The following is a 26,125-nucleotide window of genomic DNA, read 5'->3' as shown; positions in this document are numbered from 1 at the left end:
TGGGTTTTATTTTGAAAGAAACAATTTTGACTTTCAGAATTTGAAAGTGACTTTTCCAGTTTAGTGGAGTGGTTTGAGAGCTATTACATTGCAAAAGCACACACTATAACCCACGGAAGCTGTAGTCTGGGCTCTCAGTGTGTTCTTTAGAGGGCAGGCTCCCAGACTGGATCTCTGGGCCAAGGCAGCCAGTGCCACGGCCCCTGCAATTGTCTAGGGACCAGGCAGAATAAGGAGCACCCCATTGCAGTGGGAGGAGTGCGCCTCCAGGAACATCCGTCCACAGAAAAATATGGTGGTGTGAATTATGGACGTATAAAGTATTGTGCTGGTAGGTAAATAATTTAGCAATTCAAACTAAAATTAAATGAAATTGTAATTAAATATTAAACACATAAAAATTAATCATTTTCCTTGTGAGAAATTTTGACAATTTTGTTTCTCATGAAAACTGGCTTTTTGGGAAATACTTTTTCTATCAGAAAGATCGCTCTGATGGAAACTCTTGACTGCCTGTTGTCAATACTGAGTGTTTTATAATCTTCAGAAACAGTGGATGATTTGAAATGGATACAGGCCTGATAAAAATAGAGCATAGCATTTATTTATAAATGCCAAAATTGGACTTATTTTGCCAAAACTGTGTGCTTCAAAGAGATTAATCTTATACCAGTCTAGATTTTCACATGCATTCCTTAGAAGAGTACCACGTTAACAAAGCTCATTTTTTTATGTCGCATATGTAAACCACTTTTGTATGGAACTTTTTTTTCTCACATTATAGCCACATTTACCTTTGGTGACAGCTCTTCATCTACCACTTCCACTTCAGTAATGTGACAAATGTTTTGCTCAGTAAAAATAAAATGTCATTCTTCAAATATATTTTATCTTTGTGCAAATCTTCTCTGACATCATGTGATTAATGAGAGTGATATAAGGCTCATCTATTCTTTAGGTTTTCCTTCAGGGGCAATTGAGGGAAAAATAAATTCCAGGTTCTGAGAAACAAGTTCTTTCAGTTAACTTGTCTTTGCTACAATGTGCTGGGTATGCATGGGTGTGCAACCATACATATCAATGCACTGTGGTGACTGCATGGGGGAGTAGATTGTTTTGTTTGAAGGACGTTTTCTGCAAGTCTCAAAATCACAGAATATTATCATGCTGTAAAATTATGTCTCCTGCTTTGATTTCCATCTTTAGAACTACATTAAAAATTCACATTCCTAGTATGTAATGTGTGGTTAAAAATCCAGGTTTTACTGTTTTAGCTATATACTTAAATTTTCCTCTTCCCCCAGTTTGAAAAATAATAATTGAAAATTTCAGTTGGTTTTCTTAATGATATGCAATTTTAATATGATTTCAGTTCTTATAAACTGGTGAAATGTTAATGTTTTTGTAGGAAAATATTGCAAGGAATTTTTTATATATTAAAAGCTGCAATTAAAAAGACTATACTGATAAGAAAAACTAGCTCAAACGACCTTACTCCAGGCTCAGTTTTATCTAGGTGTCCTCCTAATTCCTTTCTTAAGACTTGCATCTTCTAGGGAAACAAAATTCTGACTTCTTATTTTTAGTGTGGTCTTTTTAGTAAACCATTGCACTAGCAGCTCTGAGATACAGGAATAGAATAGGGTTAACTTTTATCCAGAAAGTGACAGGTGCCATGCTCTTTAAAAATTTACTTTTCACTGTTGCAACTCTTGGTTTTCTATGGCACTGGACAATCACCCACTGCCCTGTGCATGTGTTCCCCAAGTATAAATGGGGATGCTGACAGCTCTTTCCTCTGCTAGTTTGTCACTTTTGTCCTGTTTGTGTTCCACACCTTTCAGAGCAGGGACTTGAACAGTTACTTATTTCACTTCCATCAGGCAAATTACCTTCTTTGCCTTAACTTCCAACAACCATCGGTTTCACAGTTCTGAATTTTTTAAAATAAATGGATTTGTTTTAACAATGGGAAAAATATTATTAATTCCTCTGCTACTTCAGAGATGAGAAGCTTTCCAAAAATAACCATTGCTGTGGTAGGAAAAGTTTTTCGTATAGTCAAAACTGATTTTTTGTACAGGCCAGCTTTGGATTCTAGATACTCACAAAACCTACTGACTTAATTACCCAAGCCTCTGCAGCTTCTGGAAATGAAATCACTAGCTGATTCCTCAAAGCTGACTAAAAGAAAAAGCCTTTCCAACGCCATGTAACCAGTACTGTTAACTCCCACTCCTTCTGTAGAAAAGAGCAGTGCTCTGTAGCCAAGAAGAGGAGTTTGGCTTACATCTTAGGGAGACTTACATGGGCCAGTAAGACTGATAAGCTGAACTGCCAAAGGTCTGCTAACCTTGAAGTTAATTTTTCTTTATTCTTATGCCTAATGTAGGAATTCAGCACTTTGACCATATATTCAGCTGTCTTGCTTATCTCAAATAAAGAGTACTCTGGCTCCAGTTTGTTAAGATAATTAGTTATACTACTAAACAGGCTTAAAATGAGGCAAGTACTGAAGTACTGTACTGGATCACAGCCAAAGTAGTCAGCATATTGCAGTGAAAGCTGAATGTCATCTTCCACTTAACAAGCTCAAATAGTGACAATTATGCTAGCTAAAAGTGAGCATGATGAATAATCCATATGATCATTTTAGCTTTTTTGAGCTTGTGATTTATTTCTGCTTAAATACCCTATTTTTTCAAGTGGTTTTGATGTCTGAAATTATTTACCAGATCGTTTTCTTAACTTATTCACGAGTGGGGTGTTTTCTGTATTTCAGCTTTTCAAATAGTGAACATGTAAGTATGTTACTTGTTGGGTGAACTATTTGTTAGCATGTGCTGTCCTGAGAAAGTGATTACAATCATGAATTTGACATCCACTTTCAAAAGTGCTTTTGTGTTTGTTTAAGATCTGTTACTTCAGCAATATTCCTGTCTGAAGAAACACATTAGCAAAACTGAAAAGTACACATCCCATTAAAATTAGAAATCCCATTAAAGCTAATTAATTCACAAAAGTATATAGTTGTTTTTTGTAAAAAATAGGCATTAGTAATTAACAGCCACTAATTTTGGTACTGTGTTGTGTGACTGGCCCTGAATTGTAACAACATATTCCCCAAAATAGACACTAAAGTACATGCGTTCCATACGTGAGAAACACCTTCCTCAAGAAAACACCTGTAACTGAAAATATTGTTTAAAAACAAATACTCATTTGAAAGCAATTAATAAAGAGGTTTCCAAAATATTTTACCTAAAAACATGCTTCAGTTCTGCCAGCTCCTTTTCTTTGATTTGCAGGTCATCTTCTAATCGTTCTATGATTATAGCATATGATTCACTAACTTTCTTCTTCCATTCATCTAACAAGAAAAAAAACCCTGATTCATAAAACACTTCAAAGCACATAAAAATCAGGAACTGAAATCATAACGTCCCAGTAACAAAAGCAGTTGATTTATAAACATCCAATTGTATACTGTTGCACTATTTTTTCTACTAAAGTATGAAAGTTTAAAAAATTACAGCTATTAAACCATTCTTGCTGCAACCAATATAGACACAGATATACCGATCTCATAGACAACTAGTACATATGCATCCTTATCAGAAATATTTGTAACCTGAACAAGAGAAAGATTAACAGTTGTACTTGATCTTAAAGGTCCTTTTCAACCGAAACAATTCTATGATTCAATGACAGACACACAACATAAAAAGGTTGGAAGTTTAAAGGTTTTTCTAATTAAGTATGAGTTAAATCAACATAGTTAATATGATCTTACATGATTGCACAAAGAAATTTAGTTTACTAGCTTTTTGTCTTCTTTTACAGACTGTACATGCAATGTGGGTTAAGCTATTCTTTTTGTAAACCAAGAACAATACAATACCTTATCCTTAAACTCAAGATTAAATTAGCAATGAGTTATTTCCTGAAATATCTTTTGCTTCGTGTAGATGGATGTATGGTATATTGCATTTAAAAAGCAACATTAATTACCAGTGCAAGTCTGGGTTGGTCTAGATTTATAATTTCCCATTTATCCAATGTATCTTCTTTGTTTCAGCAAAGTTCTTGCAGTAATATGATTCCTTGTTCAAGAGCAGTGACAGTCCTACCGAAAAATAGTTTTGATAGTCTCTGGCTAAAAATAAACCCTGTGCCAAATGGAATGTCATGCAACAATGACACAGAGCAAAGCAGTCTGTGCTGTCAACTGTAAAAAAAATCATAAAGGTACCTAATCAGCTTACTTAAAAAGCTACTGTCTTCTTCAATAGAAACATTTGCTTTCATCTGTTGAATAGCTAAAACTGGTGGGAAACAGGTAATTTGGCAGCTTGCTACCAATTTGGTAGAGAAAAAGGAATTTAAGAAGCTGAACCCCAAGCATAGTTTCAGGATCCTCAAGGAGTGCTGTGGGTCCCCAGTTTGGAGAGGCCAGAGGTGATCTCAATTTGTAACTGTAAAATGTATGCAGATGGCTTTGGAGCATCTGGGTATTTCACTTAGGATGGGCGTAAACTGTGTTGTATCAGAGTACGGGCTTGTTGCACTTTGGTAATATTTCTACCTGTTATTATGCTAAGGAAGTCTCTGAATCTCCTCAGTGACCTGGTTAGCACAGATCAGCTCATCTATTGTCTACCCTTTTCATATCGATTTCCCCACGTCTTCTATCAAATGGAATTAATTTACACGTATTGCCCTAGGCAATTACGGGATTCACGCTGGTTTCTGTATGTCTCTCTCTTCCTCCTTTTATTGTTGTTGGTTTTTTTTTAATTTATTTATTTGGTGTATATATATGTGTACAAATATATACATACATACATTTTTTAATATATATGCATATACTTAAAGTGTGTTGATTGACCTTGGCAGCTGTTCTTAGTTTTCTCAGTTAAGGATTTCAGTCAAGAAGATATGTAAATATAATATACATACATAAAATCTTCAACATGCTTCATCCCATTGTAAACAAACTTGCACTCCTGTGATAGCTCCTGACACAGCATGAGCTCATCCATTTATCTGCACTGATTTACACATAAAACCAAGGATGTATTTCAGAAGACTTTGAACTGCTTTGACAATATGCCCTGTGATATTCAACAAAATATTTGCAAAAAGGCACTAGCCTGGTGACTGATCCTCCACATCTAGTTGCCAAGCAACTGAAAAACCTGGAAATGCAGCACTCAGGATGGGTATCTTATCTCCCACCGCTTTTATTAGCTGAGCGCTGTTTGTTTGTCTTTTAAATGTCTAAAATGCATCCAAAGCTGTGCAGCCAAAGACAAGTGTTTTGGCCATCTCTCCCACCTGCCAGAGAGTACTGGGGTCATAAGGCCTGCCAGGACACATTTGCTTCAGCGCGTATCCCCCTTGGCAGCCTGGACTACGTCAGGAACTCGGCAATGGACACATTATGTCTTTTTATAGCAGTGGAGCTTTCTGAACATTTTCTGATCTGTTCATGCAGGAGAGTGTTACTCAGATTTTTTTACCTTTGATTGTCAAATAACATTGATCAGCCTGTTTCTTCATAGCCTGTTCTTTTAGAAGCTGCTTTGAAAGAAAGGTCTGCAGCTGGACCAGCTGGGTCTTCTGGCTCTGACACAGGGTGTCTCAGCGACTCTCACTGCTGCCATAGCAGCGCACCACTTGTGCAAGTATTTGCACTCCTGCAACATTTACTCAGCCACTGCAACAGAATTTGCTAAACTCAGTCCTAAGTCATCCAAGGCTCAGCCTTTTCCTCCTTCCCCTCATACACATGCATGCAGCACTGCACGACACTCTGTTCCATGCCTCCTGCGCCAGCCGCATGGTGGTGGAGCCCTTCCTTCATCTGAAGGCTCTGCCTTCATGAATGCTGTGCCTCCCCCTTGCACCACCCACCCTTCGGCCACCTCCCCTCCCACGTGGCAGCTTCAGCGTTGCCTCATGTGCCAGGGAGATGGAAGATACTGGAAGGATGCCATTGCTGCCCTCAGCAAACCTTGTCTGCAGTTGCTGCTCTGAAGGCAGCTCAGGTTGGCTCCCCAGGGCTGTGAGCACCCGCCAGCTGCAGCTGAGACTGGCTGGCAGGCAGCCGCCTCCTGGGACTGTAGGCCTTGTGTGGATTGGTCAAGTCATCTCCACAGGCAGGAGTTTGATTTTCACTTTTCAACTACTGTGTCACATGATCTGGGTACAAGCACTTCAGTTTTCACTGGAGTGATAATAAAACCAGTAATAATATTGTCCTTTTTTGTAAAAGTAATGAGATTTATGAAATAAACGCTTATGATCAAGGCTGTAAAAATCACAGAATCACGGCGTGGTTTGGGTTGGCAGGGACCTTTGAGACCACCCAGTCCCACCCCCCACCACGGGCAGGGACCCCTCCCCCCAGCCCAGGCTGCTCCCAGCCCCGTCCAGCCTGGCCTTGAGCCCTGCCAGGGATGGGGCACCCACAGCTGCTCCGGGCAGCCTGGGCCAGCGCCTCGCCGCCCTCACAGGGAAGGGTTTCCTCCTAACATCTAATCTAAATATGGCCTTTCAGTTTAAAACCATTACCCCCGCATCCTATTGATATGAGCCCCGCTAAAAAGTCTGTCCCCGTCTTTCTTAGCTCCCTTAATAAAGCTTCTCCCCTCCGGGTCCCTGAACATACCGGTATGGGCCTTGTGGCTTGGTTTCTGCACGCTCCTCTGTCCTCACTGGGTTTGTCCCCACAGAGCAGCTAAGGCCAACAGCAATGCTGTCTAGTGAGCCAGGGCTGGCTGAGGGAGGGCCGGGGTACTGTGGAGGATGGCACCCCCGGGGGACTTGCCATGGCGGTGACTTAGCTGCCCCACGCACATTAGGCCTTCAGAAGGGCTTGGCTTCAGCCTGCTGTTACTGAGGGGCCTGGACGTCCAGCACAATCCAAACTGCAAGTCGCTCATTGCAGGTAAAAATCACGGGATAGCCTGAAACAGGCCAAGACAGTGCATCGGCCCGGGAAGCCCCGTCTCCGCCGCCACGGCTCCCGCTGCCGCTGGGGAAATGCCGGTGTTGCGCCGCCGTCCTGCTCTCTCAGCTGGCGCCTGCACGGAGGGAAGGCGGGAAATGGCTTTCAACGGCAGCTAAAGGAGCAGCGAGGCGAGGTGCCGCGGTGCAACGAGCATAAAGGAGAGGCGCCGCGCGGTGAGGCCCGGCGGCGGGAGGCGGCGGGAGGCGACGCGAGGCGAAGCGGCGGGAGGAAAGGCCCGGCCCGGCGAGGTGCGGCGCGGCCCGGCCCGGCGCGGCCCGGCGGCAGGAGATGCGGAGAGGTGAAGCGCGGCGCGAAGCAGTGCGGCCCGGAGCGGCCCGGCGGCGGGATGCGCAGTGAGGCACGGTGAGGTGCGGTGCGGCCCGGCGGCGGGAGGCGCGGTGAGGTGAGGCGAGGTGAGGCGAGGCGCAGCGCGGCCCGGCGGCGGGAGTTGTGGCGCGGCCCGGCGCGGTGAGGTGAGGTGAGGCCTTGGTACGGCGCGGCCCAGAGCAGCGAGGTGAAGCCAGGGTACGGCGAGGTGAAGCCTAAGCAAGGTGCGGCCCGGCGGCGGGAGGTGCGGTGTGGTGCGGTGCGGCCCGGCGCAGTGAAGGGAGCTGCGGTTCGGTGTGGCCCGGCGCAGTTGGGCGCGGTGCGGGCCGGCCCGGAGGCGGGAGGAGAGGTGTGCCTTCCGTACTGTGACTAACGGGCAGTGGGATCCAGCAATTAAGAGCTTGGTGAAAAATGGCTTGAAGAAGTGGGCCGCTCCAGCAGCGGTCAGGTCTCCCGGTGGGGAGTGAAATGCCTGGAACAAATCCCTGGAATTGACAGAACAGGTTTTGGCGCTTCTCCTGGGCTGAAGAACAAAACTTTTCTTCATCCAGACAAAGCAAACTATGACAGAAACAGGAACAGGACAGACTCCAGAGCCCAAGAAATGCTCCGTTCACTTCTGCACAGAAAATGCATTTTAGTAGAATAGCTTCATAAAGTAAGAGCGTTACATTTCCATGATGAGATAGAGATAAAACAATTTGCTTCAAAATAAGTAAATACTTTGCGTATTACTTATATTCTAGTACCATCTACTTTATGAAAATATGTCAAAACTAAGTCACCACTTTCTTTGCTGACATTTCTGTGGGTGAAGATTCATTTGTTAGGACACTCAGGGAAGACCAGTGGAAACCACTGCAGAGGAGGACAGTGTGGTCAGTCAGTGAAGCCAACACCATGGCTTTGTTCACTGTGAAAGCAACTTTCAGGTGAATTCTTGATGCATTCGAACCACAGGCTATGTGAAGCAGCTGCAGAATAGTTGAAACTCTGTGTGTGTGTGGGGGACACACGGACAAAATTGAATAGTAATTGCAGAGCTGGTTTGCAGACGGTTTGCAAACAGAGGAGAAAGGAATAATTGTGCTACGTTAGGTCAGTTCTAATTAACATCTATTCAAGTAGCACTAAAATGTCAAGAGTGATGTTTTTCAGTCAGCAAAGTCTTCAGATGTAATGTTTACAGAATGCCGAGCTGCACAATTTTCTTTGATTAATATTTTAGAAGTTTCATTGCAGTTTTATGTTCGGAATGTGCAGCTGTCATGTCCAATCTTACAAGAGAAACGTGAAAAATTCTTTTCCTGTTTCTGGTTTTAAATGCCCTTCACAGGGAGGCTTTACAGGATTAAGTCTTTTGAACTGATCTTTATTTCAAATTAATTAGCACATATCCATATCTACCATTTACTTTGAGAGGCTGCAAGTTGTGCCTATACATTTCAATGTCATTCTGGTGATATTCAGATATGTCACATAAAATGAAAAGGGCATTAAAAGACAATGCATTTTTATGAAAATAAAGGACAAGGGACTCTGTAGCCCATATAAGGAAACAGGTGTTTACAATGGCCTGTCTGTGGCAGTGGATTAGAAGTGTGCAGAATAGTACTGCTATTTTTGTACTCACAATACTACAGTGGCATTTGCACGGGGATTAATTTTCCACATGTGCAGAGAGCAGAAAATGAAGCTGTTGCATCAGAGGTTTAGGAACGAGAAGAGGCTGGAACCACTGAGCTCCAGTACAGACAAACTCCCTGTCCAAGTCAAGAACATTTCTATGCAGGTCTGAATGATTGTTGGAGCTTACTTTCTTTCGTCAGTTCTCCAAATCCTTCTGGCACAGATACCTTTCAGCTGCCTTCCCCTGTGTTCTTTTTTAAGTGCCCAATTTCTCAGATTTCAATTTCCTGCCTAAAAGGTTACTGAAATAATCCTCCTCTCTCAAATTTCATAATGTAATATGTACAACATGGCTAAATCTCTGTTCATTATAGCATGCTCTCAAAGCATTCAGGGAAATCATTAAGATGATGTTCATTATGAGCCCTATTATTGCACTACACAGCAAAACTAATTAAATAAAGAAAGCTGACACGAGTAAAATCATTAAACACTCATCTTGGCTTTATTTGAGACTTTACCAGCCTGAGCTGCATTTCAGGATAGATGGGAGCCAAGTCTAAAGGCTCATATGAAAACTACATCCATCTAGGAAACTCAATAAGCCTTAATCAAAATCAAACTCCAAATTTCAGTAGAAGCCTCCTGTTCTTAGAAAGGCCTACCTGACTGGCATTTTCAGTGTTGCATCCTTTATTACTCAGAGTGGAGGAAAATTGCAGGCACAGATGCCACAATGGTCTTGTTTTCAGAATCCGATAGTAGAAACAGTAACCCCATAACTGCTATTGTTTTGCTGTTAAGTTTTACTGTGTGACCTTGCACAAGTCTTTCAGTTTTCTGGGGACAAGTTTATCCCAGCTGGTTGCGTGAGAAAATTGATGTCATCTATCTTAACAGCAGACTGTGAAAAAGAAAAATTAGCTAAAGTTTGTAAAATGCAATATGAATAAAATACATATGCATATTGTGTACATCAAATTTGGATTATTACTATCAGGAAGTGTCCAGTCTGAAGGCTTTTTGATTTTAGCAAGATTTAATCACACTATAGCAGAGCCCTTGTTGTAAGAACTAGAATTTGTTGTAGCTAAAAAACATACATGCCTCCCTAAATAGCTGCAATACATGCCGCAAAGAGTTCTCTCCTGCCTAAATACATTGTTTTTCAAATGTCTCATCAAGCATACATACTAATACTTGCTTATCTGTCATCTCCTCTTTCTCCTCCTTTTGACAGAAATACTGTTTTGTTAACTCAGAGCTGATGTTCCGTCCACTACAGACTGACTGTTTCTCCTTGCAGCTGCTGTGCTCTACCACTCCAGTGTTTTCTTTGCCTACTGATCTCCAGCTCATGCAACACCCAACAGAACTCAACAAGCTGCACAGCAAGGTGCAGTAGATTAGTGTAGGTTTGGCAGGTATATGCAGGGCTATAACACTTGCTGTCAGGACACTCAACGAGAGCTCTGTAGTTGTTCTTCAGCTTCGGGTCCCTGGTGGACTATAGAAACCTTTGCTTCACCAGTGTGCTTGCCAGGGGCAAAATCCTGTCCCCCGCTTAAATCAAAGGCAAAACTCCTAATGACTTCAATCAAACAGGGTATTCGTTCCAGGTTTTCAGATTTTATTCTGAAGCTGATACAGAAAAATCAACAAAACTAGCTACTTTCTGTAGCTTGACAGGGTAAAAGCCACGTTTCAGCACTCAAAACTCCCCAAAAAAGCCTGCAAAAAAATATGCCTCATGTCTACCAAATCCTTTGAACTAAATTCATCAAAGTGCAATGGCTGTATATTTTAATTTTTAAATTCCACCAGCCCTTGATAGATGGATGCCTGGATTGCCAATACCATTATCAGTCTTCATGCACTATCCTTCTCTATGGCACAGTCCATTTTCTCTGAATATTTCCATAAACTTTCTAATCTCATACTTCACAATGATCATTTTATTGGTAGTAAGAAAGACCACAAAAGTTTATGAATGCATTAGAAATTCAGTGGGCAAACACGCGCTTCCTGTGACTCCGTGGAAATTAGTGGAAGCTTATATATTTATTCCTAGAAGTGTGGAGTCCAAGAATGGATTTACAGAATGTGTGTGTGAACATGCACACACTTAACTCTCTCTGATACAAAAATATATGGGAAATTAGATTTTTAGATTATTAGATCTCTGTATTAAATAAAATATATTTGTAAACATTTTTCATAAAATATTACATTAAACTTGATTGTAGTTTAAAGATGAAAACTAGTACATATCCAGATATTTCAGCACCTGTGGAATAAATTCATTAAGCCTGCTGACATTACCTATGGCTAATGTCGACCCAAATCTGCTTTCTAAAATTTGAGATGAAAACATTTAGTGTAAAAGGAAAGTGTGACATGGCATAAAAATTTCAAGCAGTCTCATGTTTCTTACCTAGTAAATCAAACCTACGCTTATTCCATTACAACAGATTTTTTTTTTTTTTTTTTTTTAAGTTCTTTGCCTCAAGATCTAAATGCTTTATTTCCTAACTGGGCAATTAATTGACATGCTGCTAAGAACAGTTACATGAGACTAGACATCATATGATTCACAGGTTTGCTAGAAAAGGTATCCTAGGCCTTCATTCAAAGGTCAAGAAAATATTTCTAGCTCCTCACTGAAGTGTTTAGCCATAAGCTTTTCAACTCAGTCACATATTTTAAGAGCTAGAGATGAAGCAGTCAGACTGCACATTTGGCTGATGTGTTTAAATGCAGACAGTGTTCAAGCAATAGCTTCCCAGAGCTGCACTCTGCAAACTGCATAGCAGAAGAAAAGATCATGAAAAAATGTCATGGTTTGAGGTATGCTGACATCCAGCTCTTCTGCGTGCTGCCTATAGTACAGCCACACTCTGTGAGGCTGCAGCCAAAGAATACTTTCAGCAAATCTGTACAGAAGTTTTCCTCATGTAGGTCCTTGACAGCAGGACTAAGCACAGCAAAAGTGTTACTGCCCTCAGTGAGAAAGACATGACTGAGTTTTCCAGCAGTTACCTGTGAAATATGTAATCTGAGTTTTCAATGAGTGTTTACTGTTTGCAAGTGCCAGGCTTCTTTGTGGGCCCTAGGGAGCACCCATCACACCCACAGCACAGACCATGAGTGTGAGCCCAGGCTGATGGTCAGAGTGGCAGGCTGGTGAGGCAAGGGATTACCAGTGGAGATAACTGCCCTGTCAAACCAACAGAGTCACTAGGCAGCACGGTACATTACTGTTGCACAGTAACTTGGATCATTCATTCAGACATAGAGGCCAGGTTAAGGATTGACAGTAGTGGACAGCACATCCCAGAGGATACTACTTTTTGCAGGGAAGTGAGCACCTACTTCTTACCCATCCAGGATGCAGCTGGACCAGCATGTCTGAGCAGTCCAGGGCAGGACAGCAGCATATCAGGAAAGGAAATCTGAGAGAAATACTCTTAGAAGTACCTCTTACCTCTCCTTGTGCGCTTGGTGGACTGACAGAGCCTGAGGCAGCCTGCTGACCCAGGAGCCAAGCACAGTAGCCTGAGACTGTGACCTGGATTCCACTAATTTTCTTTTTTTTTCTTCTTTTTTTTCTTCTTCCCTTGGGAGGAACACTGCTTCCATGACCACAGCAGCTGCTTTCCTGATCAAGCCTACCCCAACACTTTGCAAAAGCTAAGATTAATCAGTATGCTTTTCTTCAGTCTTTTTTTCCCATTACTTATGTGTCAGAAGCAAATCCGTTTTCTGTTTATATCCAGATGGCTTTCAGTAATGAAATCAATACGTGGTATTTAGGGAATTTAGAATAAATGCAATTGTAACAGTTAAAGTGAATAATCACTTTCAAAGAATGCAACTTCATTTTATTGTTACTAAACATCCAGAAAGCTTGTCTAGGAGTAAAGCAACCATCAGGGAAGTCTTCTCAGAAGAAAGTTTGGTCTCCAGCTGAAGATGCAAATTCTATGTACATTTGCTTTCCCTAAAATGTTTTGTATACTCTTAACAATAGATGAATGTGTTACCGAAATCTCGGAATGAAAAACTTACCAACACCAATGTGATGTAGATAAGCAGACACTTCTTTATTGACGACCAGGTGCGTTGATCATGAGAGGAGTTTGGTAACAGTTTTTGGCGACCCAGATGGGACCTAGCTGAAGGAGGCCGGAGGAGTCAGGGACCTGATTGGTTCCAACCGTCACTGAGGATTTCTTGGGGATACCCATCGATCCCCGATCCGTAGGGCTCTTCGTGACTTTCCCTGGATTTTGGTAAGTCACTTCTTGTATGTAAATTGTAGTAAGTGGGTTAGAGTCCCACTGTAAGGAGTGGGTTAGAGTCCCACTGTAAGGAGTGGGTTAGGGTCCCACTGAGTAAGTCTGCCTGCCAGTCGCAGCGAAAGCTGTGCAGGGTTGGACTAAAGGATCCTTGTGGAAGTGGAAGCCTAGCCGTCTGCCCGTAAGACATAAGCAAAAGCTATTGCAGGGTTGGACAACAGCGGAGACAAGAGAACCTATATGCTATAGTGTTCTCTAAGGTAGCACCTCTAACAAAAAGTTAGAAGTATTGATATTGTATGAACTCACTCTAGGATAGAATGAATTTTGTAGTTAAAATGTAATGAATATAAGATACGTGACATCCCCTGTGTATTGTGTCTGCCAACATCTTTTGAGGCTGTGGACATCCTGTTATCTGTCGGCATCCTAAGCTAATACACACCCAAGGAGGAAAGACAGATAGCAAGAGCTGGTTGAAACTGGTAACTCACCCAACTCAGCATTTTCTGGCAAAAGATGAAAAGTACACCTTGAGGAAGACCTATGGCCTTCCTCCCAAAGACCACCGCCCACATCCCGAGGACCCCTGCCCACAATTCTCGGAAGAATTTGCGCAAGCACAAAAGACTGATAAGCTAATTAACATACAAAGCAAGAGTAGATGCGTTTAGGTAATGACTATGTATAGGCATTAATTGAATAGTCATTGTTTTATGGTATAGATATAAGATAATTAGTTACTTTAGACATGCACGTTATGCGGAAGGATCCCCCGTGCATCCAGCACTGCCAATAAAGGGTACTTAGTCAATAAGAAATTTTGACTTCGTTCTTTAAATCAATCTGGCACTCCAGATGGGACACCTCTCTGCTGGGCTGTAGGACCCGCTGGGGATAGGACTCCCTAGGGTACCCCCGGGATTTCCCGGAGGGACTGCTTGACTCAACGGATCACTGCGGCGGCAGACAAGGACCCTATTGCTGTAAGTGATGGTATTCTTTATTTTGGTTTGTTTGTTTGGTAGACCGGTCATTTGGAACTGCCTGTAAGTCAAAAGTTGAACTTCTGCAGGGTGGTGTATACTTTTGTGGCTAGCACCTTAAGTATACGTTTGGTTTGGTTGGCATTCAATTGCCGTTTGGTTGGCATTCAATTGCTGTTTGGAGCCTGGCAAGTTCACCTATAGGGCTCGTTTGGTACTTTCTTGCCTATTATGGTTTTCTGACTTAGTGGGTGTGGAAATTTGACTCTGATTATCGCTATTGTGTTTTCAGCTATATTCTTGGTAATTTTGCTTATTACAGTTTTCTGACTTATTGAGTGTGGAAGTTTGATTATCTTTGTTGTGATTTTTGGCTATATTCTTGGTAATCTTGCTTATTACGGTTTTCTGACGTACTGGATGTGGAATTTGACTCTGATTATCGTTATTGTGATTTTGGCTATACACTTGGTAATAATAGTGGGTTTTTGATGCTGCTGTAGAAAGGTACCTGCATGTTGCATTTTGTAAGTGTTAAGTGTATTCTGTTAGTGTGAAGGGGGAAAATGGGAGGAAAACAAAGTGGTGGGATTTTAAGGAAAAGTCCTTTAAGATGTGTTTTAAGTCATTGGAAGGATATTGGAGGATCTGCTGGTGGGAACATGAATAAGAAAACATTGATAAAATATTTTAATCAATGGTGGCTGCTTTATAAGCTGGAATGTGGAGAAAAGTGGCCTTTTAATTAATAATTATAAGGTTATTAATAATTGCTATACTCATTTATGCTGGGAATGTGAGAACATTTCTGTATTAAGTATATTATAAATGATGGTATGTGGTTATTGTCTTGAACATCCGAGGGGTGAATGTGAACCTCTATGTGTTTTAAAGTGTATATGGTGTAAAGAGTTATTATATATGTGGTGGGGACAAGAAATTGAATGCCCTAACTGTAAGGTTTGGACGCCTTGGGATAAGAGAGAAAGCTGTAAGTGACATTAGAGTCGTCTGTGGCTGGGATAGCGATTGAGATAGCAAAGCGGTGGGATAGTAAGAAAGAGTCCGTTGGGATGTGTTTTAAGTCACTGGAAGGAAATGGGGGGGCAGCCTGGGGGAAGCGTGAATAAGAGAACTTTGGTTAAGTGCTGTAATCAGTGGTGGCCCCTGTATAAGTTTTTTTTTTAAAAAAAAAAAAAGAGCTCAGGTTGTGGTTCCTTCTGTGGAGCAACCAGAATGAAACACGTATGATAAAAACTTGTACTAATGTATGTAAGATCTGAAGCGGGGGTGGGGGGTGGAGAATCAAAGACCCTGTGAAAGTGTTAAAAGTATTGGGGTGAGTTTGTACAAACCCCCGTACCCCCTCGAAGGTGCGGCTGAGTCATGCTGGATGCATGGCAGGGTGTTTGCTGTTTGCCTGCAAAGGCTGGTATGTAAGAACACAGACTTAAAGCAACAAGTAGCAGTTTTGCATTCAGAGTAAGAAAGAGTTAAAACAGAAGTGCTGTTGCAGAGGCAGGCTTGTGTAACCTGCAGAGCAGGAACAGCATCTCCTGCCCCGAACCCTTCTGATGGTGAGGAGGAGGGGGTTGCTGTTGCTGACAATTGAGCAGAAGGACCTGACAATGTCACCCCAATTGCTGCAGCATTTGCAGCACAACAGGACCGGTAACGGCCCCTCTAGGGCAGGCAGCGGGTCTGAGGAGAGTAAAGGTGAATCTCTGATGGGGAAATTTAGATGTTTGAAAGTTGGTTATGAATAGGACTGGATAAAGGTTCGATTGATTGTTACTAGGTAATTGTGATGTAGAAAAGTTGGTGAATACAAACCCAACTTATTTGGTGTTAAACTTCAGTGAAAAGAATTTGTTACAGTTGTGGGGACCTCTGGCCACCAGGAAAACATCCTGAAACCTTTAAAGTATAAACTAAGAAAACAAATAAGAATGCCAAATTCACCAAAATCTTTGTTGGGATGAGATTTATTAGAACATCTAGACGTTTAAAGAAGGGGAAATGAAACCAAAAGTTAAAAATGATCAATTAATTAAAATGTTGAGCTTATCTTTGATTCAACAGAAAAGTGAAAGAGAGAACCTCCCTGAAGTAAAATAAATCTTTAACCAGGTATATCTGGAAATAAATTCCAGGTAAGGTGAAAAATGCTTTCCCTGTTACAGTAAAAATGATAAGCGGGAGGCCTGCCTAGTTCAGGTAAAACAATATCCTGTGGTCAGCAGGGCTGCGGGGGATATTGGCAGAAAAACTAAAATAAAATACACTCTGTAGTAGTTCTGCTAATGTAAATCTGTGTGTTTTACCATGACAGTGACTTGTTATGGGATGCGCAGATGTACTTCGTTGTCAATGCAGAGTTTCAAGGAATAAGGTTGGTCAGGTGCCTCCTGCCAGAATCAAGGGCAAGACTGGGTTGGCCTCTGTGTTTGCCACCAAGAAGAATCTTGAGCTCCGCTGCTGGCTGCAACCCAGTAGGCGTTGAGCGGTGGGAACATATGCCATGCCAGACCTTGATGTGAGGAATGGCCCCTGCTGGTATAAGAGGGTCATCCAGGAAGAAAGAACATAAGATGACCCACTGAGGCACTGATTTGGAAATTGGAAACCGCCTGGCCGACCATGAGGCCAGACGGGTAGCAGAGGAGGTAGGAAAGGAGGAATTATCCTTAATACCAGGCGGTAAAATCCAAACTGTAAGTACAGATCAGGAGCCAAACTATTCTAAAGAAAACTTAAAGCTAATTCAGGACATGAATGATAAAATAAATAAGTGGATTTATTTGAGGGATGGTCGTATAGTGGTACCATCCAATTTAATATGGACCACAGCCCTAACAGAACATAATAAGATGCATTGGGGAGCTGATAATTTATATAAAAGCCTAAATCAGAAATTGATAGGGCGAAACTTGTATACAGTAATAAAACAGGTGACTCAGCAATGTGAAATGTGTTTGAAAATTAGCCAGGGCAACAGTGGCAAGTTGATTTTTCCAAACTCCCAAGAAAAGGGGGGTACCAATATTTATTAAATGAATGGACACCCCAATGTATCATACAGTATTATGGACCTGCAACTTGGAATCTAATAAACTCATTAGCGGTGCTCGAGAATCTATCTACAATCTGAATCGTATCATTCGTCTACAGGCTGTCTTGGAAATTATTACTAACAGACCAAGCAACTCAAATACAAAATGCGATTTATTAACACAGGATGATTCTTGATTACCTGCTAGCTGAAGAAGGAAGTGTTTGTGGTAAATTAAATGTTTCCAATTGTTGTTTGAAAATTGATGACAATGGTGAGGTAGTCAAACAAATCACATCAGAGATAGGGAAGTTAGCCCATGTTCCCATCCAAAGTTGGAAAGACTGGAACATTGACTTGTTTTCCTGGCTTCCCGGGAGCCCCTGGGTAAAACAAATCCTATTTTATTTGTTATGTGGATTAGCCACCTTACTGTTTTTTGCCATGTGCTGTTCCACGTTTTATAAGATTAATTCAACATGTTATAAGTAACATGCAATTTGCTACTATGGTTTCACCCGATGGCATTAAACAAATTCGAGTAGTACGCAGAAATGTACACACAATAACAATTTAATAGCCAACAAGAATTTGGGAATTATTGACTCTTAACAATTCAGATAACAATTTAGGCTGAGTAAGAATAACAATAAAATAGCAGCAAAAACAACCACCAGGAACGCATAGACGAGGATATGGTAATGCCTTTTATACTTTTCCACCTCCGCCATAAGTTCTTGACATGTGACAACAGAAAAACGTACCCTCTGCCTAAACAGCAACAGGAAGAAAAAAAAAGTTTTGATCCCCTTTCTAATGAACCATATAGGTTAAACGTTTTGAGAACACTCATCTTACAGAATGTTTGGAGGGGGAAATGTGCACTCTAGACCCTTCTTCCCTGGCAGGTGACACAGCAGTCTCGTGGTGAGAAAACATTACATTGGAAACAGGGACCTATTGTTTGACCATAGTGCCATAAATGTTACCGTTAACAGACTTACCGGAGTGGTAAGCTCGGGAAATGGGTCTGGGACTTCATCTGGACACGCAGTAGCCATTTTTTATCACATGAATGATCCGTGTATGCCTTTGAACATGCGCATGTGCAATTTTATGTGCACGGAATATGTTGGTAAAATCTGGAAAGACTGCGCATGCGAAATCCCTATAATCTAGCCATGATAGTGGTGCATGTAAGAAAAAAAAAAAAAGGAATGTGTTAAGAAACTATAGTGTTTATAGTTCATTTAAATAATATTGATTTTTGTTATTACTTAAGTGAAACATATAGCTATAAGTGTTGTTTTTAGGTTTTGTTTTTGTAGGTTATTATTATATGTATTACCCAACCCTTTGGATTTATTTTGAAAACTGTGTGTTTAATGCAAAGTAACTTCAATGAACCATTTGACAACCAGTAAACAACAAATAACAATTTATTAACAAACATGAACTAGAAATTGAATAACAGAATAACAGTCCAGCAAAGCCTCATGGAACGTGAAAACAGACTTCTTCACTCGTGAATCCAGCACAGTCCTGAATAATGTTGGGGTGGTAACTCCATCTGTTCCCTCCATGATAGTCTGTGCCTGGTCCTTGGTATTTCTCTTCATGAAGTGATGAAGATGAACAGAAACGAATAACAAGTCACATGGTAACTTTGCTGGAGATCAACATTTTCCTTTTGTTTATAGAACAGTCTCTCACACTCTGCTTTGGTATCCCACAAGTTCCACTATTAAGGGCGGACTGCAAGGAGGCGATCGCACTCTTCTATACCGGCGTGACCAAAAGCACTCACAGAAACACATACTGATGGTTACTGTATTCATGATAATGCAAAGGCTGAACATCAAAACCGTGCAGAGTGTGTCATCTCCGGCTCCCATCTTTTCAAATGGTAAAGATTGTTTGTGGCGAGACAAGCAAATTGGTCCGTGACCCTCCTGGTTGAGGTTCAGGCTAACACCCTGACCAAAACTGCACAATGAAAAACGCATGTGCAGCCACAAATTGGACCCAACCTTAAAGGGGCATGAAAATTTAAATGCCCACCTCCTGGCTCTTGATTCTTAGCGACAATTAAACAAGTATTGGGAACAAGGCCAGAGGGTTAGATCAAGCAGTCCACTCCTTCAAACCTAGTAACTATGTGTATATAAAGACTTTTTCAGGAAAACCTTTGGAAGAAAAGTGGGAAGGACCACTGCTGCATTCACATTGAGTTACATACACAAAGGTAACTCAAGATGTGGAACATGATCTGGACCTATTAGGTAAGATTGAAAAGGAAACAGAATCAATTCAAGAAAATATGTCAGAAGATTGGCTGGGGAAAATTTTTAACAAATTGGGATGGAATCTAAGCTCTTGGATACAATCTATAATCAAAACTTTGTTTCTGTTACTGATTGTCTTTCTGATGATCATGCTAATGTATCAATAGAATTGCAGTCAATCTCATGATCATAAGAAAAGTACCAACCATTCCACCAAGATATAGTTCACCACCAAAATATGCTGAAACAACTGCTATGTGAATAATGTGAAAGTATTGAAATAATGATTTTCAACACTTTCAGAGGGGGGAAATGTTACAGATTTGCTAAAATCATTTTAATAGAAATATAGAGGAATAAGAAATATATTCTAATGAAACTAGCAGTTGCACAACAAAAGCTGTTATGAAATCCTCTGTACAGCCCTGTACCAAGGCTAAGAACTTAAACCTACATTCTTTGAGTAAATATAGTAATTAGGTCATGTAACCATAGTCTGAAAGAAATAATTAATGAAATAACTGATCAAAGGAGGAGTCTGTTGTGTATAACTGGCTAGCTGAAAAGGGTCACATAGCCATAGTCCAGCTGGCTGGACAAAAATGCACATGGCTCTCAGCTTATGTGAAGTAAAGCAAAAATACACTATCCTTGGCTGTTCTTGTTACACAATAACAGGAAGATTTCGGTGGGAAAAGAATGTTGCAGGTGGGAACAGATAACTACAGAAGAGAAACTAGGGGCGGGCTTGGTATTTAGGCAACTAACCAATAATGAGCTTAACTTTTGTAATATGTATGAGCTAATTATAAGAAGGCATAAAAGGTGACTGTAAGGGACAATAAACGAAGTCTGCTGATCACTCATATTGAGTGACTGTGTCTTCCCTCCGTCGTGACAGTCTGTTTCTTTTTCTTTAACTTTCTCTAACAAGGGGCCTGCTTATAAGTTATCTAGAGGAAGCAATTAAAAGAAACAAGCAGAAGAAACAGATGGTCAACAAGGACATAAAATACCTCAGACCGATAAGAACACTGCAAACTGGCAAGATCATCACATACCAGGCAAAAGGTGAAAAGTGCACCATGAGGACGACCTACAGCCTTCCTCCCAAAGACCACCGCCCATGTCCCGCAGACCCCTGCCCACAATTCTTGGAAGGGTTTGCGCAGACGCGAAGGACTGATAAGCTGATTAACATACAAAGTGAGAGTATGTTAATGATTTTCGGGAAATACTATGTTTATGCATGAATACTTAATGAATATGTATGAACAAGTTCTATATGAGGTGTATGATTTTGAAACTTGGTGTGCGTTGATTGTGAGAGGGCTCACTCATGCACCCGGCCGTCAATAAAGAAGTGTCTGCTTATCTACATCACATTGGTGGTGTCAATAATTTTTTCATTCCGAGATTTCAGTAACAAATGGATCGCACAAACAGGATGATATACAAACCACAATTTCATGCTCCATGTTCTATGACTATTCTTACTTTGTGGTGTTATGTGTTTGTCTGGGACCTTAGTGTTCTCAAATCTATGGCTGACTTTTAAAACCTCTTATTTGCTCAGAAATTGTCCTTATTCCTTCAAAGTCAACCTCAGCAATTCCCAGCCTCCTTTGTATTTCTTCTTGTTCAGAAGAGATCCTCAGGAACAATACTATGTCTCTTGAAAGATTTCTTTATCAATGATAAAGAAACTTGGTGAAGGTTAAACCAGCTTGAGTCATATTCAGGAGTTGTTACACTGTGGTGCATAGGGACATGGTTTAGTGATGGCCCTGGCAGTCTTGGTTTAATGGTTGGACTCTGTGATCTTAAAAGGTCTTTTCCAGCCTAAATGTCCTATAATTCTACTACCTTGTGGGTGGCATAAGAACAATGCCATTAGGGAATTCAGTCAGTAGGGATGTAACACTGTTATAATGCAACATTAAATAAAACATGAAAACCTATAGATAAATGCAAGAGGAAAAGATGCACTGCATTTGCGGTCAAATTGCACCGATATAATACACAGCACATTCTTAAAAATAGCATGAAATGGAAAAATTAAAAATCCAGTCATTGTAGAAGCAAAATTACCAATGATTTGATGTATCTGCCTATAAGTTTAGTGTGAGCAAGCTTTTTTCCACCTTATAGCACTGAAATATATACTAATTGTGTAATGAGTTGTTGGAAGCACAGGGGATCACAGAATCAGATAGGCTTGCATGCATTCCCTGCACAGCTCTGCGGTACCACAGCCAAAGACAGCACATGGGGCTAAACGCAGCACTGGCATCGCCCACTGTGACACCTCCTATGGTTTTAAAAAAGGGGAGTGGGGAAGAAGGAACAGAGAAAAGTAGATTTAAAGTTGCACACATGAAAAAAGGCACTGTCCTTTTTGATCAGACCAGAACAGAAAGTATAAAAAGTGTACTTATCTATTTGGAGCTGGATCTTTGGCACCTAAACTAGAAACAAAAGGACTTCATTAGTAAAGGGTGGAGAAGACAGAACAGATCGGAGATTTGCATCGTGGAACGACTCACAATAGTTAACCTCTCTGTTGTCTACTCCACTGGTCTGCAGGACGATTAAACATCACCCAAGGATTCCAATGGTTCAGTTTAGAGGAGGAATAAGAAACATAGGTTGTCATGTGGCATATATCAGCCCATCTGTGGGCAACAAAAAGTTGGTAGCTGCCCAATCAAACTACCAGCTTCCAAACAGTAAAAACCCCCAACCTATCAGTATGCCTCAATGCCAGGTTTTGACCCCAATATTACTTCTTAGTCACCAGGGAAGGAATGATCTCTCATGCAAATCTTTCTCCTCTGATGAAAAACAAGAAAGTATAAAGAAATTACAAAACAACAAAACCTCCCCAAAGCAAGAGAAACAAAATGATTAATGCTTAAGACAGGATGTCTTCATTTAAAAAGTACTTTTAATAGATTTATCTCTACCCATTTGAAACACTACTGCAAAAAGGCTGCGTGACGAGACAAACATGTTATTGCTATATCACTCCATGTTGCTGGAGCTAATATTCTACTTTGAAAAACTTTTAAAGCAGTTTTCAGTCAAATCTCTTAATTAATTTATTCTGTATCATATTTTTACTGACAAAGACTACAAAACATAGTAGCATGTACCCCAAGAAAAGTCACCAATTAGTGTTTTCAGACATTTGAAGTATTTCATTACTTCTTTCATCAAAAGATGCATTTGCTGCATTATGAATGTGATGCTACAACAATGTCATTAATGCAATGCCATTATTTCTCTTCAAAGAAATCAGAGAAAAGATCTGTGTACTTTTTTCTTACAAGTTTTACAAGCTGGGAAGTAATCAATCATCCACAAATGCAACTAGGAAATTTGTTCATGTACTGTTCATTCTACAAATCAGACTTCTCTTTTTGTCTTTGTAGATAGATTTCATCATAAATTTGCTTCCTGAATTTCAACATGCCTTCTACATCTTTGTAGGTGAGCATTTCTTCAACAGATAAGAGGCTGAAGCTATTCAATTTAAAAGCTGACATGTGCTTCACAGAATTTAACATTTTTAATGACATTCTAACCGATTCACTTAAAGTAGAACAAACAGGAAAAATCCTAGCAGTCCACAAACCCAAGCGTGTGTTCTCACTGGAGAAGAGCTGGTCTGAAACCTTTATACCCCAGAGGTCCAAGCATTCTAGTAAGCTGACCCCCAAAAACTGCAGTGACCGTATATCTGACAGAAGTTCTACACTCTTTTTCAAGTCGTCTTTGACACTAAACACCATACTTATATACTTTACTTGACCCTTGATTTTTATACTCAATGAACTCAGTAAACAGTCTGAAGGTATGTCTACTTTAAAATTTATGTATGATCCACTAATAATGCACCTCTTCCCTACTGAGACTTCAGGTCCAATTCTAGAGTATTCAATAATGGATCCAGGTCCTATAAAACACCCAGGCTCAAGTACACTTTGAATGATACTTGCTGATTGATCCAGGGTCTCAGCTTTGTTAGAAAAGATGCTAAAAGCCACAGGCAGTAAGCCAAGCTCAAAGTTCAGTTTGCTATCAGATGTAAAATGAAACAAATATTCCTGAGTAGTTCCAATGTGATAGAACTTAGAGTTGTTTAAGACTATAACATTAAGCATAGTTCCCCTCAGGAGAGAGTATAGCTTCTGCCGGACTTCAACTAACTGGGATTCCTCTCTTGTGACGTTACTTGTATTTTTTGTGTAATCTTCAGTGGCTCCAGGTCCCAGGGCCTGGAGGAAGTCACCATATGCATCTATTTCACAGCAAAGAGTACCTGTCTGCTTATAAAATGTCAGTAATTGTTTTGCAGTGTTATGATCCATGTAAAATATACTGTCTGTATACACACACTCCAAGTCTGTTTCTGAGCCGTTGTGGTCTCCAGAGGTACTTAGCCGAGAAGAACTCCTTCTCATGCATACTGCGCCACGCTGGCGCATTGTCTCAACATCAGGCTTGTGCAGAAAATGATGGCAAGACGCATATTCAAGTCCTCCTTTGCCTGAAAAACTGGACGGATCTAAAACAAATACTCCGTGAGTGGTCCCAACTGTCAAATCTGAAGGGTGAGCTAATGCGGTAAATCCAGGTTTATCGAATGTGATGGTTTCTGTAACTTCTGTGCTGTAAAGTTCTATGTCATCCGAACATGTGATGAGAATTCCTGGTTTCATGTGACTGGGAAAGTCAATGTACATGGCGAGCTTCAGTTCCAACATCTGGTAAATGGGATCGCCAAAAGGCAAAGCTGTGAAAATCTTTCCCAGGGCACTCGCATTAGGTAAACGTTGACTGTAACCCCCTTGAAGAAAAACACATTTTTAATTACACAGAGACACTGTACATAATCAAGCAAAAACTAAAGCTACACAGCCATTTTATATACACACAACAGTATTGTCCCCTACCCCTCCTGCTTGGTCATATACTAGATATTCCTCAGAAAATGACAGATGTAAGATAATCATCAATGATTCCTCTTCAAACATTTCCCAAAACAGATCTCACCTTATGGCCAAAATTTGGTATGCCTTAAATAGCTTGTATTAAAATGATGGTTGATTGCATTACCCTTAGTTTGCTGCACAGCTGGAACACAGACCACTTGCTATAACTAAGGCGAAGAAAGCAAACAACGCTTGCTTTTTGCTTGAAAAAAAGGAGGAGCCCCACACCCCTGCTGGGAATTTTAAGTCAGAGCTGAGTCAAGCAGTGGTTTGGTCAGATGGCTTGTTATTGCCAGGTTTCTTCCTCCTCTGCCAAAAGTGATGCCCCTTTTGGAAGTGTTCTGACTGACTGGGTAAGAAGGCAAGTATTTGGTCTGCCTGCAGTTCTGACGCTCACTAGGTCCCCTGCAGAGAGGGACATGGTTCCTAAATGGGTATTTCAAGGCAGAAGCTTAATTCAGATACTCTGAATTCCACTCCTTTCTCCACTGTTTGAACAACTGAAGTGTTGGGGAGAAATGCTTAAGTGACAGGGGTATCTCCTAAGTATCAGTCTAAACTCAAATGGTCAGATCAGACACATTTGGGATTACTTTACTGAGGGAACTGTATTTCAGATCTCTTGACTCCTCTGCCATATTATTTTTAGGAAAAAAAAACAAACCCCAAACCAGAAGCATACAATCTTAGAACACGGAATGTAAAATAGAATTCACCAGAATGAATTAGCAGCACAAGAAAAGAAGTCCATTTATCACCATACAGATCTTCCAAGCACCGAAGAACATGAAGTGTTGATCCACCATTTCCTAAAGAAAAAATATTTTAGTATCTGCTGAAAAGGGCACCAATAACATCTGCACTGCCATGTGAAGCACAGTGGGATCTGGTGCTGTGGCAGGGGCATCTGGAAACATTTTTTAAATGCCACCTTCTGCTGCAGAAAATACGTTGTAATTTATTTTTAAAAAGCCCTTATGACTGCAGATGATCTTTCAAACAACCCAAGTGTCAATGGAGGCACAGATACCTATCTGAAATGTCCTAAACCAGTTCTGACAAAAATCCTTCTACTGTATCACTGCTGAGAAAATCATGCAAAGATGATGACAGTTACACAAAAGTTCACTAATGACTTGAAGCAAGTGTTCAAAAGCAGTTTTGACATTTACAACACGGAACTGAGAAAAAGGGCTTGGGATACGAGGAAGTGATTTGGGATACTTTTATGTGCTCCTACAACTTAAAATTGCTAGATTTCTGTAAGTTAATCTCTGCTTGTTATTCTATGCTGCAGATGGACTGCTGAGATTAGTCACTTTCTACATCCAAGCGAACAGGAATTGAGAATTACAGGATGGTATTCAGGACTGTCTGGCTGCTTTCTAATAGGTTTTTGTTGTGCATCGGGCCACATATTAGAACATGTTGAAACTGGTTAAACGATGAGGTTAAGGTAAGCAGTATGGATTTATGAAGAAACAGGAGTTGGTGTTAACCTGCATGGCACAGGACACACACGACATGGCTCTGCTG

The 26,125-nt window shown here is 40.8% G+C and overlaps 2 protein-coding genes across 2 annotated transcripts in view; both read right to left on the bottom strand.

The window, feature by feature from the left end:
- Positions 1–26,125, bottom strand: part of LOC121095715 (serine/threonine-protein kinase TNNI3K) — a 116,484-nt gene that overhangs the window by 89,697 nt on the left and 662 nt on the right. Inside the window, exons 3-4 of the mRNA XM_040610889.1 lie at positions 25,306–25,398; positions 3,262–3,370 (exon numbers count right to left, since the gene is read on the bottom strand). Coding sequence (XP_040466823.1) covers positions 3,262–3,370; positions 25,306–25,398 — 202 coding nt within the window. The remainder of the gene's footprint in view (positions 1–3,261; positions 3,371–25,305; positions 25,399–26,125) is intronic.
- On the bottom strand, positions 22,520–25,299 carry FPGT (fucose-1-phosphate guanylyltransferase). Its single transcript, XM_040610567.1, has one exon. The coding sequence runs from the start codon at positions 24,359–24,361 to the stop codon at positions 22,994–22,996; it is 1,368 nt and encodes a 455-aa protein (XP_040466501.1). The 5' UTR covers positions 24,362–25,299; the 3' UTR covers positions 22,520–22,993.

This window comes from Falco naumanni, chromosome 11 (genome assembly GCF_017639655.2).
Source record: "Falco naumanni isolate bFalNau1 chromosome 11, bFalNau1.pat, whole genome shotgun sequence".
Classification (NCBI taxonomy): Eukaryota; Metazoa; Chordata; class Aves; order Falconiformes; family Falconidae; genus Falco; species Falco naumanni.
The sequence above is the reverse complement of the archived record's forward strand: the minus strand, read 5'-3'. Positions and strand labels throughout refer to the sequence as shown.